General features: G+C 41.4%; 1 protein-coding gene across 5 annotated transcripts in view; it reads left to right on the top strand.

Moving 5' to 3' along the window:
• Window positions 1-19,160, top strand: part of SLC39A12 (solute carrier family 39 member 12) — an 86,975-nt gene that overhangs the window by 22,375 nt on the left and 45,440 nt on the right. For all 5 annotated transcript variants that reach the window (XM_058681781.1, XM_058681778.1, XM_058681780.1 and 2 more), the window contains exons 5-8: window positions 3,390-3,562; window positions 9,343-9,514; window positions 14,987-15,159; window positions 18,021-18,173. In XM_058681781.1, the coding sequence (XP_058537764.1) occupies window positions 3,390-3,562; window positions 9,343-9,514; window positions 14,987-15,159; window positions 18,021-18,173 (671 nt within the window). The remainder of the gene's footprint in view (window positions 1-3,389; window positions 3,563-9,342; window positions 9,515-14,986; window positions 15,160-18,020; window positions 18,174-19,160) is intronic.

The raw sequence follows: 19,160 nt of genomic DNA, 5'->3' as shown, positions 1-19,160 counted from the left end.
GGGGGCAGATCCTCAGAAGTGTGTGGGGTCGGAGGAATGGTATTAGCAAGGTTTGCCTGGGTCTGCTGCAAGAGGGGACGTGAAGCAGAGGCCTGGCTGGAGGGAATGTGTCTGCAGGGGAAGAAGGGGCAGGGCATGCTCTTTGTAAGTTATGCGGCGAGTGTAGGTGCTGCACTGGGCCCCACCGATGTCTGTGTGTCTGGGCTGGGGGAACAGGGAAGGAAAATGGCACCCACCATCATCTTTGTTCCTGGAAAAATGTCCCATTGATCCCTGCCCTTCTAGCTGGAGCTCTTAGATTAGTAAACACATCTCTCCCCCGTATGCTCCTGGTATTTTTCAAACTGCTGTTTCTACGTTGTATCACAGCAGGTCTGTCCGTTGTAATGTTTCTTTAAGGACTGGGAGTCAGTTTCCTCTCACCCTCCCAGTTCTCTCAGAGCCAACCCCACTGATTTTTAAATTTCCAGATTTTAAGCCTCATTCATTGTAAGAACTTGTGAAATTTCGTCCGTTTAGTTTTCAAAGCCAACTGTTACGGAGATTTGTCTTTCCTGAGTGGGCTCCTTGGTGTGAGAATCTCTTTCTCTCCCCTTTCTGGGATTGTGGGTCCACCCTCCCCCAGACTCTCCTGCAGTCTTTTTCACTCCTCACCATGTCTCCACCCTTCTTACCCTCTTCAAAGCTGCCTCTTCCCTACATTTAGCTGTGGTGAATTTGTTCTTCCAGTCTTCAGGTCGTTCTCTGGGTTTTTTACACTGATGTGTTACCTAGTTGTATCAATGGGACGAGGTGAACTTAAGGTCCTCCTACTGTGTCATCTTCCCCGGAAGTCAGTTTTAAGTGTTTTCTGTTGTTGTTGTTGCTGTTGTTGTTGTTATATGAATGCTGAATATTAAAAGTAGACATCTAATAAAAATGTAGTGTAAACAAAAATATAAACCCTTTCCTATCACTTGATTATTTTGAAGCAAATGATTATTAACTATTTCGGCGTGAATCTCTAATAGACAAGCGTTTTTAAAAGCCCCTTATTACCAATATCACAACTAAAAAATTAATATTGATTCCTTAATATCACAAAAAAAGCCCATTAATGTTTACATTGCCCTGACTGTTAAAAAAAGATGTTTTATTTTTTAGCACATCAGGATCTAAATAATGTTCATAAAATGCAGATTGTTGGGGTATCTCTTCAATTTCCCTTTATAGATGTCATGCCTCTCCCCGACTCCACCTTCTCTATTTCGCTGCGGTTTTTTTGTTAGAAAAAAGGGGACTGTTTATCACATCTGGGTTTTGCTGATTGCGTTTCTAGTCATCTAATATGCATTTCTTTCTTTTTTTTTTTTTTTTTTTTGTTAACGTTTTTTTATTTATTTTTGGGACAGAGAGAGACAGAGCATGAACGGGGGAGGGACAGAGAGAGAGGGAGACACAGAATCGGAAACAGGCTCCGGGCTCCGAGCCATCGGCCCAGAGCCTGACGCGGGGCTCGAACCCACGGACCGCGAGATCGTGACCTGGCTGAAGTCGGTCGCTCAACCAACTGCGCCACCCAGGCGCCCCTCTAATATGCATTTCTATGCACTGTGTTTCATGTACATTGGATGTCGTAGAGATTTGCTTAGGTGGTTTGTTTACTTGGAGGATGCTGTCTTATAGTTAGTACCTTCCGCCAGAAGGTACATAACATCTAGTTTTCTCCTTTTGAGAAGTCATCAAGTATTGACGATACTTGTCGATATTGATTATTTGCAGCTTACGAAATGGTGTCCTTCTAACTGACTCTTTTCTTCTTCATTTATTAGTGTAATAATTCTGTAATGGAAAACTGCCCCTCGTCACAATTTCATTTTATTGAGGTTTGTAAAGAAAAGTAAGAATAAATTATTTTTTTTTTAAGTTTATTTCTTTACTTTGAGAGAGAGCACACAAGTGGCAGAGTGGGAGGGCAGACAGAGAGGAAGGAGGAGAATCCCAAGCAGGCTGCATGCTATCAGTGTGAGCACATGAACTGTCAGACTGGATTATTTCTGTTATTCTTTCTTCGTCTTCGGTAATTTTTCCTTTTACCATTTCACACGTGCTGCTGAGCTCCTTTTGTGAACTTTTCATTTCACTCACTATATGCAACACCAGAATTTCCATTTGAACCTTTATATAATTTTGATTTTCTTATTTCTTCCGTTTGCTGATTTATTATTGTCACACTTTAATTCTTTAAATATGATTTCCTTTAGTTCCTTCAGCGCACTTATAATAGCTGCTTTGAAGTCTTTTTCTGCTTAATCCAACATCTGGGAATACTCAAAGACATATTTATTGACTGCTTTCCTCCCTGATTCTGGGTCACACGTTCCCATTTTTTTGCAAGTCTTATAATTTTCTTTTCGCTGAAAGCCAGTCATTTAAAATAAGATATTGTAGGAACTCTAGTTTGTAATTTTTCTTGTCCTTGATGATGACATTCAGGAAAATACCAGGGACGTTGTATTCGCAAGCAAGCAGATGGATAAATCCAAAGAAATTCACCACTATACTTAATTATTCTGCATACCAATTAATTTTTTAAAATTTTTATTTATCGATTTATTTTTGAAAGGTGGGGAGGGGCAGAGGGGGAGAGGGAGAGAGAGAGAATTCCAAGCAGGCTCCATGCTGTCAGTGCACAGCCTGATGTGGGGCTTGACCTCCTGAATTATGAGATGATGACCTGAGCCAAAATTAAGAGTTGGACCCTTAACCAACTGAGCCACCCAGGTGCCCTGTACCAGTCAGTTTTTAAGAGCCTCGAGCTGTACCAAGGGAAGCTAAACTGTAATCTATAAACTGAAAACCATACTACAATAGTATTAGAAGACAAAGTCAGTTGTCTCTATAATCTCAGATCTCTTTCATTTCCTTTCTTGTTTCTGCATAAACAAACCCTTAAAAGGAAAATAATTTGATTGACTTAAACATATCATAGTTTACCTACGGAGGATGTATATAGTACCTCAAGGAAATGAATTTCCTATGGATTAGGCCAGTTCTGTCCTTTGTGTGCATTTTTATGAGGAACATCTAGAAAAAGAAAGAGTTGGCTCAAGAGAAGGCATTTCTTTGGAGGAATTGCCCACTGTATCATCCCTAGGAGTTAAAAGTGGTGGGAACATCTTTGTAAGATTGATTCAGCCCCAAAGTTTAGTCAAGATCTTGTGAGGGGATTAACATTCATGTGAAGTATAAGTTTTCTTTTATTACTTTTCAGAGTAACGTCTTGACTTTTCATTAGGACCACATTTATTTAGCAAAATATCTATGCTGTGGCCATAAGAAATTGTAATTATCCTGAGATTGACCTGTCTTTATTCTATGTGACACCAGATTTTGTATGAAATTTCTAGAACTAGACCAACTCCTCAACACTCTCTGGACCAAAAGTACCTGTATCCGAAAAGATAAAATCCATCGCCTTGAAAGGAAACAAAACAACCTAACAATCTATGACTGGGGATACCCTAATCTATCTGTATCCATGGACCAAGAGTCAGAAGACATTTCAGTTTCCTGGGATAAGGTATCGTTATTCTTCTTCTTATACCACCAATTGCTACTGTCAAAGTGGTGAAAGTTCTATAAGAGTTGTGAAAAACTTAAGGGATGATGTGTATTTCCTTCAGTGTGAAAATATTCTATTTGTACGGAGTGGTCATGGGTTTTTTTCTTCTACAAATGGGTCTCTGCTGACATGAATGTGAGGCCAAGATATGCAGGAGAATAAGACAATAGATATAGATAGATAGACATAGATAGATATACAGATAGTAAATATATATATATATATATATATATATATATATATATTACTACTTCCTCCCTTGTATCTATATCGAATGCATGAATAATTAACTCAACAAACATACTGAACATTTATTACCTGCCAGTCACCATTACGGTCATTGGGTATACAGTGTTGAAAAAAATAGGCACAACGCGGGGCACCTAGGTGACTCAGTCGGTTGAGCATCTGACTTCAGCTGAGGTCATGATCTCGCAGTCTGTGAGTTCGAGCCCCACATCGGGCTCTGTGCTGACAGCTCAGAGCCTGGAGCCTGTTTCAGATTCTGTGTCTCCCTCTCTCTGCCCCTCCCCCCCCTCTAAAATAAATAAACATTAAAAAAAATAGGCACAACTCCTTTGGAACCTACAGGATAGGAATAGAACACAGACATTGCATATATACTTAAAATGATGAATGAATGCTTTAAACTTAGATAAGGTTATGAAGAGATTACTTGGGGCTGTGAGCAACAGAGAAATATTTCTATAGTAGGTAGCACTGGGAAGGTTTTTGAGAAAAGGTGATATATGAGCCTATGAACATATTGATACCCATATTTCCTAAAGTTGTGCCCCAAAGTACATTCACTTGTCTATCTTGGTATTTCTTGAAATGGGTCCTATGATTAAATTGGTGTGGGAGGGGCGCCTGGGTGGCGCAGTCGGTTAAGCGTCCGACTTCAGCCAGGTCACGATCTCGCGGTCCAGTCCGTGAGTTCGAGCCCCGCGTCAGGCTCTGGGCCGATGGCTCGGAGCCTGGAGCCTGTTTCCGGTTCTGTGTCTCCCTCTCTCTCTGCCCCTCCCCCGTTCATGCTCTGTCTCTCTCTGTCCCAAAAATAAAAATAAAAAACGTTGAAAAAAAAAATTTTAATAAATTGGTGTGGGAAATACTAGAAATACATATTACACTGTGGCATATTAGGGTATCTGGGAGGTCTCTCAGCAAATAAACTTCTTTGATCTTATTGAATCCAGCAATTCTCAAATTTTGACTCTAGGATCCTTCCCTGCCCTAACCATTTAAAATCCTGAGAAACTGGGGCGCCTGGGTGGCGCAGTCGGTTAAGCGTCCGACTTCAGCCAGGTCACGATCTCGCGGTCCGTGAGTTCGAGCCCCGCGTCAGGCTCTGGGCTGATGGCTCGGAGCCTGGAGCCTGTTTCCGATTCTGTGTCTCCCTCTCTCTCTCTGCCCCTCCCCCATTCATGCTCTGTCTCTCTCTGTCCCAAAAATAAATAAAAAACGTTAAAAAAAAAAAAATTTAAAATCCTGAGAAACTGATGTTCCACGAGCGTGGCTTATGCTTATTGAGTACGTATGATGTGTTAGACATAACGCTATTTCACCTGCATTGCCTCATTTAATTATTATAACCACTATATGAGATTGGGGTCTATTATTCCAATCTATATGAGATTGGGATCTATATACTATAGATACTTTTCCATACTACAGATGAGGAAATTGAGGCATGGAGCTAAGTAATTGCTTAATGTTTACAGAAACTGAGGATATATACAGAGGTTGATAACATATTCTGTGCTCTTAACAACTGTGCTATTGCTTGGGGAAGTGTTGACTTAAATAAAACTAGTTTTGTTATTTGTATCTCAGATGAGCAAGGTACAATTTGTACCTTAAAAGAGCAAAATCCCCTACAGATTGCTAACAATTCGGAACGTTTCTCCTGTGAGTTATGAATACATGATTGCACAGTACCATAGATTCTGTCCCTACCCCTGGAAGTTTGTATCTCTTAATACCCTTCACCTGTTTTGCCCAACCCCTTCAACCCTCCCCACCCCCCACTCTGGCAACGACTAGTTAGTTCTCCATACCGAAGAGTCTGTTTCTTTTTTATTGTTGTTTGTTCTCTAGGTTTTTTTTTTTAAGACAAAATCAGATTATTAATTAGAATATTAGATATTTTTAAAAGTGAATTTTTGTTACTTGTGTGATATATATGACATTTATTAAAGTTGATTCTTTCAAACTCCTGCTTATTGTATTCAACCCAAGGTGAAGAGAGCTGAAGCCTGTGTTGGCCTTTGTTTGCGAAGTCTTTTTAGATGCTTCTTCAGGACTGGCTCTGAGGAAGGGGGCAAATTGCCTAATGGAGACCTTATCTTCATAATGAATGCAGATTGTTTCCTAAAATTTAGGAACTACCTACTTAAGGCACGTGGCTTAAAAAAAAAGTTTTTTAAAAATGTTTTTATTTATTTTTGAGAGAGAAAAAGAGTGCGAGCAGGGGAGGGGTAGAGAGTCAGGGAGAGACACAGAATCTGAAGCAGGCTTCAGGCTCTGAGCCGTCAGCACAGAGCCCAACATGGAGCTCGAACTCACAGACCGCGAGATCATGACCTGAACGGAAGTTGGACGCTCAACTGACTGAGCCACCCAGGCGCTCCAAGCATGTGACTTCTAAGAACAGTAAGAGTCATTTGCTGTGCTACCAATGCCAAGTAAACAAAATCAACCTTTTCAATGGTTCTTCTCTGTCCCAACATGTCACTTTGCTTGTGACTCTTGATAGGACACTAAGATAGACTAGATCTGAAGAACCTGTGTATGTTATTTAGACCAGTGGTTCTCAAAGTTTTGTCTCTTGACCAGAAGTGTCAGCATTGTCTGGGAACTTCTTGGAAATGCAAATTCTCAGGTCCCACCCCATCATCTTTGAATCAGAAACTCTGAGAAGTAGAGCCCAGCACTCTGCCTGTTAGGAAGCCATCCAAGCAATTCTCAAAACTAAAGTTCAGGAACCACTGCTTTAGAATATGCTTGTAAAGTTACCATAGAAGTCTGATGACATCAACACAAGGATACACATACACTGAAATTTTATGTAAGGGAATAAAGCTAGTTAAAAAAAATTTTGTTTTTACATTTATTTATTTTTGAGAGACAGAGAGAGACAGCATGAACAGGGGAGGGGCAGAAGAGAGGGAGACACAGAATCAGACGCAGCCTCCAGGCTCCGAGCTGTCAGCACAGAGCCCAATGCTGGGCTCAAACCCACAAACCGTGAGATCATGACCTGAGCTGAAGTCAGATGCTCAACCGACTGAGCCACCCAGGCGCCCCAGGAAAGAAAGATAGTTTAAAAGTTAATGGCTGGATAATCTAAATTTTCATTCTATATTATTCTTTATTAAAAATATTTGGGTTCGGGGCACCTAGGTGACTCAATCCGTTAAGCATCTGACTTCGGCTCAGGTCATGATCTCAAAGTCTGTGAGTTTGAGCCCTGCGTCGGGCTCTGTGCTGACAGCTTGGAGCCTGGAGCCTGCTTCAGATTCTATGTCTCCCTTTCTCTTTCTGCCCCTCCAGAGAGAGCTGCTCTCACTCAGTCTTTGTCTTTGTCTTTCTGTCTTTCTGTCTCTCTCTGTCTTTCTGTCTCAAAAATAAACTTAAAAAAAAACTATTTAAAAATATTGGGGTTTAAAATTTTATAGAATATAATGAATGACCTTTAAGGCCATTTATGTTAGTGATTTCAAAAAGAAATTTAAAACCAACAAAGGACCTGAATAGTACAGGAACAGCAAATAAAGATCAAGGGCACAGAAGCTTATAATAGAATATCCGTACTCTAGGAGAAGGTAGTCTAAGACCAGAACTATTCGATTTCTTGGCAATGAACTGGGGAAAGACGCATGGCATTCTGTTCATTTCCTCTCTCCCCTGCTTTACTTACCAGTCGAGCACTTCTTAATGAGAATATTTATTACGAAGGATTTGTCATCAAAAGTTTAGTGTTCGTTTCCCTTTCTGTTGTCAGTAGCTTTAAGGATGAAGTCATTGTATCCCATTAGTAACAAATGGTGCAACAGAAAATACTGTCTTTGGCATAAATTATTTTGACAAAAGGAGAAAAAAAAATCCCAAGTTTAGTTTTCTGTTGCTGCTTTTTGTAGTAGAAGCCTTTTGGAGTTTTGCCCAGCCTTTTTCTGAGAAATGCCTGCCTCAGCCACAGGCCTGAGGCTGGCAGCCATGTCTGAATGGAATGATCCCACCTCCTATCTCCAGGCAAGACTGATTGAACCAGAGGGTTGTCTGACCCAAGGGAGTTCATCTGTGGCTTTGCTGTAGCAATCAGGTCTCTGTCAGGACTTGCAGACTCAACTCAGTCTTGGGTTTGTGGGCTGAGAGGTCGCTTCAGAGTTGGGGCTTATATGGCCATGTGTTTACTGAAAGAGAAAACACCGGACTGTAAAAGGAAATAAATATATGCAGAGGGAAAGAGAAAGGAGAAAATACTTGGTCCCGAAGAGAGAGAGAGAGAAAAAAAACAACTTTAGGTTCTGATTTTCTAGCTTCAGATTGAGTTCCTTTTGAGGTGTGGCTACCTTCTCAATCTTGGAGATCCTTAGTGTCCTTTCAATACGATCTCCTCTTGGTTCTTGCTGGTTCAAGTGGCTTCTCATCCCTGCCATCAAACATTTCCAGATCAAGATAGGACATTTTTTATTCACGGGATCTTCTCCCCCCAAAAATTGTATGTGGGAAAACCGAGCAAATATGTCATCATTATTTCCTAATTAGCAATGTGCCTTCTTAAAAATCCTTACGTTCTAAAGCGTGGCAAATCAGGAAAGCCTCGCAAGTCAATGAGTTTCTTAAAATACCTTATTGATTGTGACTGGAGCTCACGAAGATATTGCACGAGGGTCTGACTTCAGACCCCAAAGATTCTGCACGAGGGTCATACATTTGTGCTGGTGGAACTATACACATTAAAACCTTTAAGTGTAACTTCTGACACACAAAATCAGCCCTTAACACTTCTGAGATGCACCAATTCCTTGTGGCAGCTTTTAGAGACGTCTTGCATTTGTTCTTTATCTATGATCCTGATCTCTTATAAATATGCCTATACAACGTAGAAAGGCTTTAAAGACAGAGGAGCAGCAGTAGGCAATCGTAATGATTTCGGTTGTTTTTGTGGAGAAGGGACGTCCCTTACAAAGGTAGCCATATCATTTAGTGTTTACACACGAGCTGGTTGACACAGCATTCAGTTGTTAAAATATTTACTTTGATTGCTTTTGAAAAGACATGTTGCCTACACAGGCTTACTAAATCAGAGAATATTAAAGACAATGATCTTATAACCGCAGAGCACCTGTTTCTCATTTGAAGTCTTCGTTCCGTTGCTACAAAGCCATCCCCACTAAAAAACAACAAAAGCATCGAGGCTTCCTTAGCCTGCTGGCTAGCAAACCATGCCACACATTGTAAAACACGGTTGCATGTTTTCAGGAAGGAAAAAAGTGTGCAAAACTCTTACTAGATAATACTCAAAATAAAAGTGAGAGACAGCTGGCTTTGATCAGAGATGAAAAATAATCCTTGGAAATTATATATGCACAAAGATTGCAGGGAAGAAAAATGAAGTCATGGCTTCATGTGTCCTTTTTAGCCATTCTGTTTAGTTCTGACTCCTTGGGAATGGCAACTGATGGTGGTAAGTTTGTTTGCTGAGATTAGTAACAATGACGTTTTCCCCCAAACAGACTTGCTTCTCTGCCGGGCAGCTGGTGGAGATATTTCTACAGAATAGCCTTTCACCCATTTCGAAGGAAGACTTTCAACAAATGAGTCCGGGAATCATCCAGCAATTGCTCAGCTGTTCTTGCCAGCTGCCAGAGGACCAACACTCAAAGCTCCCACCAACCACTCTGGAGAGTAAGTTGTGGTTCTTCCCTGAGAAAGTTGGTGCCTATAACGTACATAATAATAACAGTTGATGGAAAGTTGGTGCACATAATGTCCGTAATAGTAACAGTGAACAGAAAGTTGGTGCACATAATGTACATACTAATACCAGTGAATGGATGGATACTTACTACATACCACACGCTGTTCAAAGCATTTTACATGTCTCACCTCATTTAATCCTCACAAGCACGCCATGAGCTAGATACTATCAAGGTCCCCCTTTTACAGATAGAGAAACAGGCACATAGAGGTTAAGTGACCTTCCCAAGGGCACACCGCAGGTAAGTGATGGAGTTGGGATTCAAACCCGGGCAACCTGGCCCCAGAGTCATTGTTGTCAGCCACTATGCTACAGTACCCTTCACTGAATATTTTATAGTTTGTATGTACGTTATATAAATTGATTTTTGTCCCATGTATATGACTGAGTCATAGACCAACTTAGTTCATAGTTGAGAAGGGGCATGATATGAGAGCAAGAACCTTAACGATGGGGTCAGAAATGCAAAGTTGAGCCATGCCTTCTATCCCCAGCCCACTCTTGTGATCTTAAGCCTTCTCTTTATTTCCCTGAGCCTGTCTTTTTTTTTCCTGCCCAGGGCTACTCACTGTAGCACTACTGTAGTAGGTGAGCTCTTTACCTTCTTGGGGTAGCTGTAAGTTTCAAATGGGATAACGGGTACGAAACTGTGTTGTGGAATTTAAAGCACTGTGTATTTAAAAGAAAAGGAAATAGTGGCCTGAGAACATTCGTGAGGGACCGCAAAAATGTGACCGTGAACGCAGGCACCATTCCAAATATTACCAGTGATCCCAGGGCCTTGTGTATGCTTTTTTCAGAGCATTTTGCTTTCTCTTTGCGATAGCCTCATGATGCCCATCCAGGATGAATTGTCCAGCTGCTCACTCCTAACTCACAGGGAATTGTGCTGCATTCAGTGGCTCATTTGAAGAGTTCACGTGAAGAGAAACCTTGCCAGACCTAAATATCTACCACATTCGCTGAAAGGAACAGAATTTCATTAAAACTGAGCTCTCATTAAAAGTGAGCAACTACATAATTCAGCACCTGGTGAGCAGTGGTGGTTCTGAAATGGGTAAGAGGGACAGAAGCATGGCACCTGGGAGACTCCAGGAGCAAGTTTTACATTTACATTCCCACCACCTCCCATGGTGTCTGCTTCAAACAGGCCGCTACAAAGCAGCTTTCTGAACTGCAGATCTGCGAATTGTTTTTCTTTCTCATGAACGCCTAAATACTTCTAGGGACTAGTCTTGCTGAGAAAAATTCAGAGAAATCACACTCACTATGGAACCTAGACAAACATTACTGTGCTCGATTTAAAGTGTTGCATTACATGACTTAAGGGAAAGGCTTAAATATCAGACAATGTAAGAAGGAGGCATAGGAGACGTTACTAAGAGTGGTGTTTGGTGTGCTGGGACCTGACCCCAAAGTTCCAGGTTGGGTTGAGTTTCCGGGAAACAGTGTTATGACCACGTATAAATCAGGTTTCAGATATGTTCAAAGCAGCTGCCTAAGAATGGCTAGGTGTTTAATTATTAGGTCAAGTTCTATTATAATGATGCGAAACATCTAAATAGAAACTCTATAAGTTGCCTGACTCCAGTCAAGATGTCATGACACCTATATGAGGACCTGGGGTAATTAGCAGAGTCCTATTGCCACAAACGTCAGATTTTATGGTTTTCAGGCGATCTTTGCCACATGAGAGCAGGTGAAATCTGGTTCACAGAGGACCTGAACGTTTCTAAGCCCTAGAGTTAGGAAGTGTCCATCCCAGGGGCTCCTGGGTGGCTGGGTCGGTTGAGCGTCCGACTTCGGCTCAGGTCATGATCTCGCAATTTGTGAGTTCGAGCCCTGCGTCGGGCTCTGTGCTGACAGCTCGGAGCCTGGAGCCTGCTTCGGATTCTGTGTCTCGTTCTCTTTCTGCCCCTCCCCCACTTGTGCTCTGTCTCTCTCTCTCTCTCTCTATCAAAAATAAATAAAATATAAAAAAAAATTTTTTAGAAAAGGAAGTGTCTATTCCCCTCCAATACCAGCTGTCCTTGCCCTCAAGACAAAGGGGAGAGGAGTAGAAGAAGAATCAAAGGACTGGAAACTTTGTCTTTTGCCTGGGAAATCCCACACCGTAATTTATCCTTGTGAATTCTCAACATTTTCTGACCTTTTGTAGCTTTCATAAAAATGTGGCAACTTTGAAACTTATTAGACATCCAGGTGCTCATGTTAAACTTCAGCTGTCTTTAATTTATGTATTTGATGAGAAGAATGACACTCCCCCATACAGTCTATTTGTCGATGAGTATGATATGAACCTTGGTTAAATATCTCCAGGGATGTTTTTATAACATAGGTGTTTTTATTATGACAGAACAAAATGAAACCTCTAGGTGGGTATATGACCATTCCAAACGATTTTTATTATTTTTTAATTTTTTTAAGTTTACTTATTTATCTGGAGGGGGGCGAGAGAGAGAGACAGAGACAGAGAGGGAGGAAGGGGCAGAGAGACAGGGAGACAGAGAATCCCAAGCAGGCTCCGTGCTGTCAGCACAGAGCCTGACACAGGACGGGATCCCCACAAACTGAAATCATGACCTGAGTCAAAAATCAAGACTCGGATGCCTAGCTGATAAGCCATCCAGGTACCCATATTTTTTAAAATTTTTAATTGTGGTAACAAACTGAAATTGAAATGAGATTTAACCATTGTTAAGTATAAAGTCCTCTCTATCCTTTGAACAACAACTGTTTTATGGAGAGGTTCCCTAGAAGTGAAGGGGTAGTGATAAGAATGGAAAAATTTAAAAATTGCAAGTTTTTGCTTCTTTTGAGTACACTACCAACTCTATTTTAATATTAGACTCCTGTCTAATTTAGAACATATAATTCAATAAAAGTGCTCTTAAAATCACAAGTCTATTATCATGTTACCAGCTTTCATCATTAACACAAATTAGTGTAGAGGGCGAACCTTCCAAAAAAGAACCAGAATGGTAAGAATAGAATGTTTTCTGTTACAACAAATTTTAAGATGATCGTTTCTTAAAATCTACAATAGGCCTCAAGTAGTGTGATAATTGAATTGTTTGATTTAACTTATCTCTAGTCAGTAAGGATAGTTTAATTTTGTAATTAACTTCCTTCATTGTTTACAGACCAGTTTGCCATGGCTTGTTAGTAATTTCTAAAGAAGTAGAAGGACGAGTATTTGCTCTGAGTATCTGCAACCAAAGGAAAATGGTGGCCTGAAAAACTCTTTATCCCCAAATCATTTATTTATACAGTTGACTCTTGAACATCATGGGTTTGAATGGCAGGGGTCCACTTATATGCAGCTTTTTTATGTATAATAGAGTATTGTAAATGTATTTTCTCTCATGATTTTCTTTTTCTCTCTTTCTTTCTTTGTCTTTTTTCTTTTAGAGAGAGAGAGAGAGTAAGGCAGGGAGAGGGGCAGAGGAAGAGAGAGAGAAAGAATCTCAAGCAGACTACATGCTCAGTGTGGAGCCCAGCATGGGGGGCTCAATCTCATGACCCTGGGATCATGACCTGAGCCCAAATCAAGAGTTGGGAAGCTCAACCAACTGAGCCACTCAGGCGCCCTATTTTTATGATTTTCTTAATAAAATTTTCTTTTCTGTAGCTTTTAAAAAATTTTTAATAATGTTTACTTATTTTTGAGACAGAGAGGGACAGAGCATGAGCAGGGGAGGTGCAGAGACAGAAGGAGACACAGAATCTGAAGCGGGCTCCAGGCTCCGAGCCGTCAGCGCAGAGCCCGACGCAGGGCTCAAACTCACGGACCATGAGATCATGACTTGAGCAGAAGTCGGACACCTAACTGACTGAGCCACCCAAGCGCCCCTCTGTAGCTTAACTCTTGCATTTTTCAAGGATCAACTCTGCGTGACACTGAAAGCCACTTTTTTCCTTTCTCTTAATCTTTTATTTTCTTCCTTGTCTCTTCTTCCCTCACACATATTTGCTCTTGTTTGAATAATCTTAAAAATTGCACCCCCTGAACATTTTTTGAAAATTCAGAAACCTGCCAACATGGGATCAACTTAGGGGTTCTGGAAGATTATTGCAATAATTTAAAACCTAGGCTGTCCAAATTTATGTTATCAACCATCACACATTCATCAATCGGTTTTTACCGATATGATCACTCATTTTAGGCACGGAGAGTAATAAACACTTTCGACATTACAAATAATTTTGAAAATTTTTGGAAGAGGGTACTCACCTTGCACAGAAATCTAGGTCTCCGGTGGCCCCAAACTGCGTGCTCCCTCTGCCACTCTGCTTCCTTGGCGTCAAAAGATTTAGATGGGATTAGAAGGAAATCATCACCAGTCTATGGCAGCATATGTTGTAGTTTAAAGTGGGGGAAATTGGGGCGCCTGGGTGGCGCAGTCGGTTAAGCGTCCGACTTCAGCCAGGTCACGATCTCGCGGTCCGTGAGTTCGAGCCCCGCGTCAGGCTCTGGGCTGATGGCTCGGAGCCTGGAGCCTGTTTCCGATTCTGTGTCTCCCTCTCTCTCTGCCCCTCCCCCGTTCATGCTCTGTCTCTCTCTGTCCCAAAAATAAATAAAAAACGTTGAAAAAAAAAAAGTGTAAAAAAAAAAAATAAAAAATAAAGTGGGGGAAATTAATAATTTCTTTGGGGGTGGGAGATGAGCTAGGTCCTTGTTTGCTGTAGTGATTTTAGTAGGACGTAGTTAGGGTAGCTTCAAAGCAAAAAGGTTAACGGTGAAAGTGTTTTCATTCTTTTCCTTAAAAATCAAGACCTTTTAGGGGTGCCTGGATGGCTCAGTCGGTTACGCATCCGACTCTTGATTTGGGCCCATGTTGTGATTTCACCATTTGTGACACTGAGCCCCGCATCGGGCTTTGTGCGGACAGTGGAGGAGGCCGCTTGCGATTCTCTCTCTCTCCCATCTCTCTGTCCCTGCCCGGCTCTCTCTCAGAGCTCACTCTCAAAATAAATGAACATCAGGGGCGCCTGGGTGGCGCAGTCGGTTAAGCGTCCGACTTCAGCCAGGTCACGATCTCGCGGTCCGTGAGTTCAAGCCCCGCGTCGGGCTCTGGGCTGATGGCTCGGAGCCTGGAGCCTGTTTCCGATTCTGTGTCTCCCTCTCTCTCTGCCCCTCCCCCGTTCATGCTCTGTCTCTCTCTGTCCCAAAAATAAATAAAAAATGTTAAAAAAAAAAATAAAAAAAAAAATAAATGAACATTAAAAAAAAAAAGAGAGAGAAAATTTAAGACCTTTTACACGCTATAACACTCATAAAACAATTCCGTATCCCGACCACCTGTATCATAAGATGGATTCTTCTGGCATTTTCACTGGCCAGGGCACTCCTAGCAAATGAGGAGCACTGACTGCTTTGCAATCTCCATTTGGCTTAGAATATGGCTACAGCACAGTGGCCGTGGCCCTGCTCACACTAGGCTCCATGCTTGGGACAACGCTGATTCTGTTCCACAACTGTGAGGAGAACTACAGGCTTATTTTACAGCTGTTTGTGGGTCTGGCCGTCGGGACGCTTTCCGGGGATGCTCTGCTCCACCTTATCCCTCAGGTAACTCTTTTCCTGTTTGCAATGGTGTGTTTCTCATTTCCATTTAGTCACTGGAGGTGTTGATGCAAAATTTCAAAGGGACTTGGATAAATCAATGCAGTGGCCAGTGTTGTCTTTGGAAATAAGTGTTATTTCCCCAAAGCACTTACAGAGGAAAAGAGATAGCCAAGCCTTAAGTTTACCATAGGTTATTCTTATTTTTTAAAGAAACCAAAAAAAAGGTGATCAGATGCAGATTCCTATGAAGAAAACTTCAGGAAGTTTTCACTAATTATCTGCCAATAAAAATGAATGGGTTGCCAGATGTTGTGTTGAGTTTTCTCCAGTTGCCCCCAACTCTCATCAGATCCCGTCTCTGCCCTCTCTGCTGTGTTTTTCCGCCCCAGACGGTTGTGCCTCTGCAGCTCCCTTGCAGGCTGCGTTGTTGTCTGGATTGAGCCAATGGAAGGCACAACAGAAAAACCGGGGTAGGAGGAGAGAGTAGCAGAGATATCTCTTCCTCACTCTCTCCTGGCTCTGCACCTGCTCTAGAAGCAGCTGATTTCCTACAATATTACAGCTCCTCCTTTGGGAGCCCTTCTCCCCGACACCTCTTCCCACTGAGCTGCAGAAACATTATTTCCAACCTTTGCCCTTTCTGCCCTAAGAGTGGAAATGGTTTTCTGGGGTTACTCGCTTCTGGGTGTCTCATTACCCCTTGTACCTACCTTTCTGCCTACACCTCTGCCATTACACCATCATTAAGCTCTCCTCATCTGAACCATCAAAATGAATTTTTTTTTTGTCCTAATAACATCTAGATTTTCCTTAAGAAAAATGTAAGCCTCAGGAAGCTGGCTCTTTGCTGAAGTTTTCTGAGGCTCTTTATTTGTCAAAAATGAAAGGTCCAGGACCTGACATGCAAGAGTTCAGACAGAAGGGTCTCCAGATGAGGTTATTTCTTCCCTCTGAAATCTCTTGAGACTGGACAATGACGGGCAAATGAGCCCTCTTCTTGCAAAGCCGGAGATGTTAAAAATTTCCACAAGCCTCTGGCAATTTCCTACAGGGTCACTCTTGTTGCTTAAAGGCTCAATGATTATTAGATGTTTTGAAAAATCACAAAGTGAGCATTGGAAAATGAAACAAACCATTATTTGTTTTAATTTCCCTTGTAATCTAATTTTCTGGAAATATTTCAGGGCTTATTGGCTTGAGGAAGCGGCCGAGGCCTTTTTCTAGGCCCCTTTAGCGGTTTCAGGGCTGTTCACTGCAAAACAGCTAGAGGGTCTTAAGGCTTCCCGTGCCTCCCCCAATGGGGGGCTCACATCTCCCAGCAGCAGGGCATGGGCTTGGGGTCTGGGGGGCCGTCAGCGGGTTCTGCAGAGACACGTTCCGGAGAGGAGCTTAAAAGATTAGCTAGGTTTCACGAAAATTGGAAGGCAAGTGTTTTACTTGAGGGAAGAGATGCGGACAAACGTTACTGGGGGAAGGAAGAACAATGCGGTACCAGTGTGGTGGAAAGCTAGAGAAATCAGTGCTTCCTGAATGAGATCCATGGCCAGGGTTCAGAAGGCCACACGGAAATGAGAAAAATACCACTGTCAGGATTTCTTTTTTCTTTTTTTTTTAACTAGCAAAATTTATTCAACTTAAAGGTCTACATTTGATTCTGAGATTGTGGGGTCTGCTTCTGTTCTGTTTTGTGACCTTACCACGTCCCCTGTTTTGTGAAATAATGGTAATTGCGAATATTAGATAGTCAAAAAAGTTGACTGCTGTATATTGGATTTTAGTTAGGTTCATAAACTCATCGTGTACACTTAGATACACACGTTTACTCACACATGTGAGTACATTATGTGCACATGCACATACACACTTAAATCTACGCGTGGACGTATGAACACATGCACATACAGTACGTATACATAGAATCTTTTTCCTTTTTTGTTTTTTTAAATTTGATGGTCACTAACATCCTAAATGTAGAAACCACTGAGCTGTTTGCCAAACTGCCTTCTCCTGGGGAGGGAATATGATACATAATGATTTACTAGCTCACAAGAAATCATGAGGTCAACCAATGGGATGAGCCAACTAGAGGAAAATTCCTAATGCATTTCATGTATCCTTTTGTTTCTCCAAGCGGACAGTACTGCTGGGTATACAGTATACACTCAGTGGAAGATATTGTTCAGGCGGATTTCTTACTTCTCAGAATATTTAATAAAAGTTTTCTTTTTAAAAATTTTTTTTAAAATGTTTTACTTATTTTTGAGACAGAGGCAGAGGCAGAGCGTGAGCAGGGGAGGGGGAGAGACAGCGAGACACAGAATCCGGAGCAGGCTCCAGGCTCTGAGCTGTCAGCACAGAACCCGACACGGGGCTCAAACTCACGAACCCGCGAGATCATGACCTGAGCCGAAGTCGGCCGCTTAACCGACTGAGCCACCCAGGCACCCCTAAAAGTTTTCTTTAATTGCAATGGGGTGTGGAGAGAGTAAACCCTGGATGAAATGTATCTTTATATTTCTTCTGGATATAAAATACATTCATCTGTTACTAAAGACTTGCTGGGCAAACAGGTATGGATTGAACTCCTAGGAAAAGACAAGGACTGAGAATATCTCAAAATTTAGGTTTAAAGTTCTCCTTTCTTTTCCCTTGTGCACATTTTATTTGACCCTGATTAAATCATCTAGTGGAAGTATTCGTACAACTGAAAGCAAACGTGTCTTTCAATGATTCCAGCGGTTGTCACGGGGTTCCCCAGAATGAAAGGGGAATATATTTAATACCGGGCCTATTAATTAACATTTAAGCCATCATAAGTCATTTCTTTGTGTCTCCTTTTTGTGTTTGCCTTTGTGTTTTTAAAGGTTCTTGGTTTACACAAGCAGGAAGGCTCAGAGTTTGGACATTTCCATGAGAGCAAAGGTCATATTTGGAAACTGTTAGGACTAATTGGAGGCATCCATGGATTTTTCTTGATCGAAAAATGTTTTAGTCTTCTTGTATCACCAAATACCAAGGTATATTTAAAATTTTCTTTATCTTTTGCTTTAGGGCTTCATAATATTCCTCCCTTATTTCAAAAGTACTTGTTCAAAAGTGACTGACGTCTTCGTGATGTTCTCTATGTGAGGGATGGGGCTCTGATTTCCAGTCACGCTGACTGGCAGCTTCCCTCTAAGTATGGTTCTTAATTTTTTAAACATCTGTTGCTGGCCCGTTAAGGTACTTGTTAAAACCTGCTATTTGACCTTCACGGCTAGTTTAGAAATAGGAGACCATTTCATGTCTGGGAATGAAGGGGCTGAAAGGCCTACGTACTAATGAGTGTTTTGGATGTCTTTCATAACCCAAGACAAATAAACATGGAGACAAAAACTTTGCAAATTCACAAAATTACCCATCATTTTCTATCTTAAAACCACTGAAAATTATAAGAACAAGGAGCTCAGAAATGGGGTTTGTGGCAGATTTTTTTTTTTTTTTGTGGCTTGAATAATTGCTTGCATTGTACCTGTATTTGTTTGATCAATTTCTGTGTCTGTGATGAAATGTAAAATGCATTATGGTTTTTTTTCATGGATTTGTGTTGCTCTTACACGTTATCCTATAAGACAATAGATTAACTGTCTGGTGGGATGGTTAAAAAGGTAAAATGCTTGCAAACAACTGTGGGAGACTAAAATAAAGTAAATTTTCCTTACAAAGTCCTGAGGCTCTGCGGTCTGCTATGGTTTTTCCACATATCTTCTGGCTTTCTCCTTGTGCACATGATTTATAATGTCTGTGCTCAGGGAAAACGTTAGCAGTCGTGTAAAATATCAGCACCTGTTTATTATGATTCCTAAATTTATTTGAGGCTCAAAGTCTGTGTGTCAAAAATTAAGATGGTTTTATGGATGGACAGAGGGATGATAGATGGATAGACAGGTGGTAAAATGGCTTTAGTAAATGGTAATGGTGGATCTTGGGAATGAGTATCTGAGTGATCGCCTTACACTTCTTTC

The sequence above is a fragment of the Neofelis nebulosa genome, chromosome 8 (genome assembly GCF_028018385.1).
Source record: "Neofelis nebulosa isolate mNeoNeb1 chromosome 8, mNeoNeb1.pri, whole genome shotgun sequence".
Taxonomy (NCBI): domain Eukaryota; kingdom Metazoa; phylum Chordata; class Mammalia; order Carnivora; family Felidae; genus Neofelis; species Neofelis nebulosa.
This window is presented reverse-complemented; position numbering and strand designations above follow the sequence as displayed.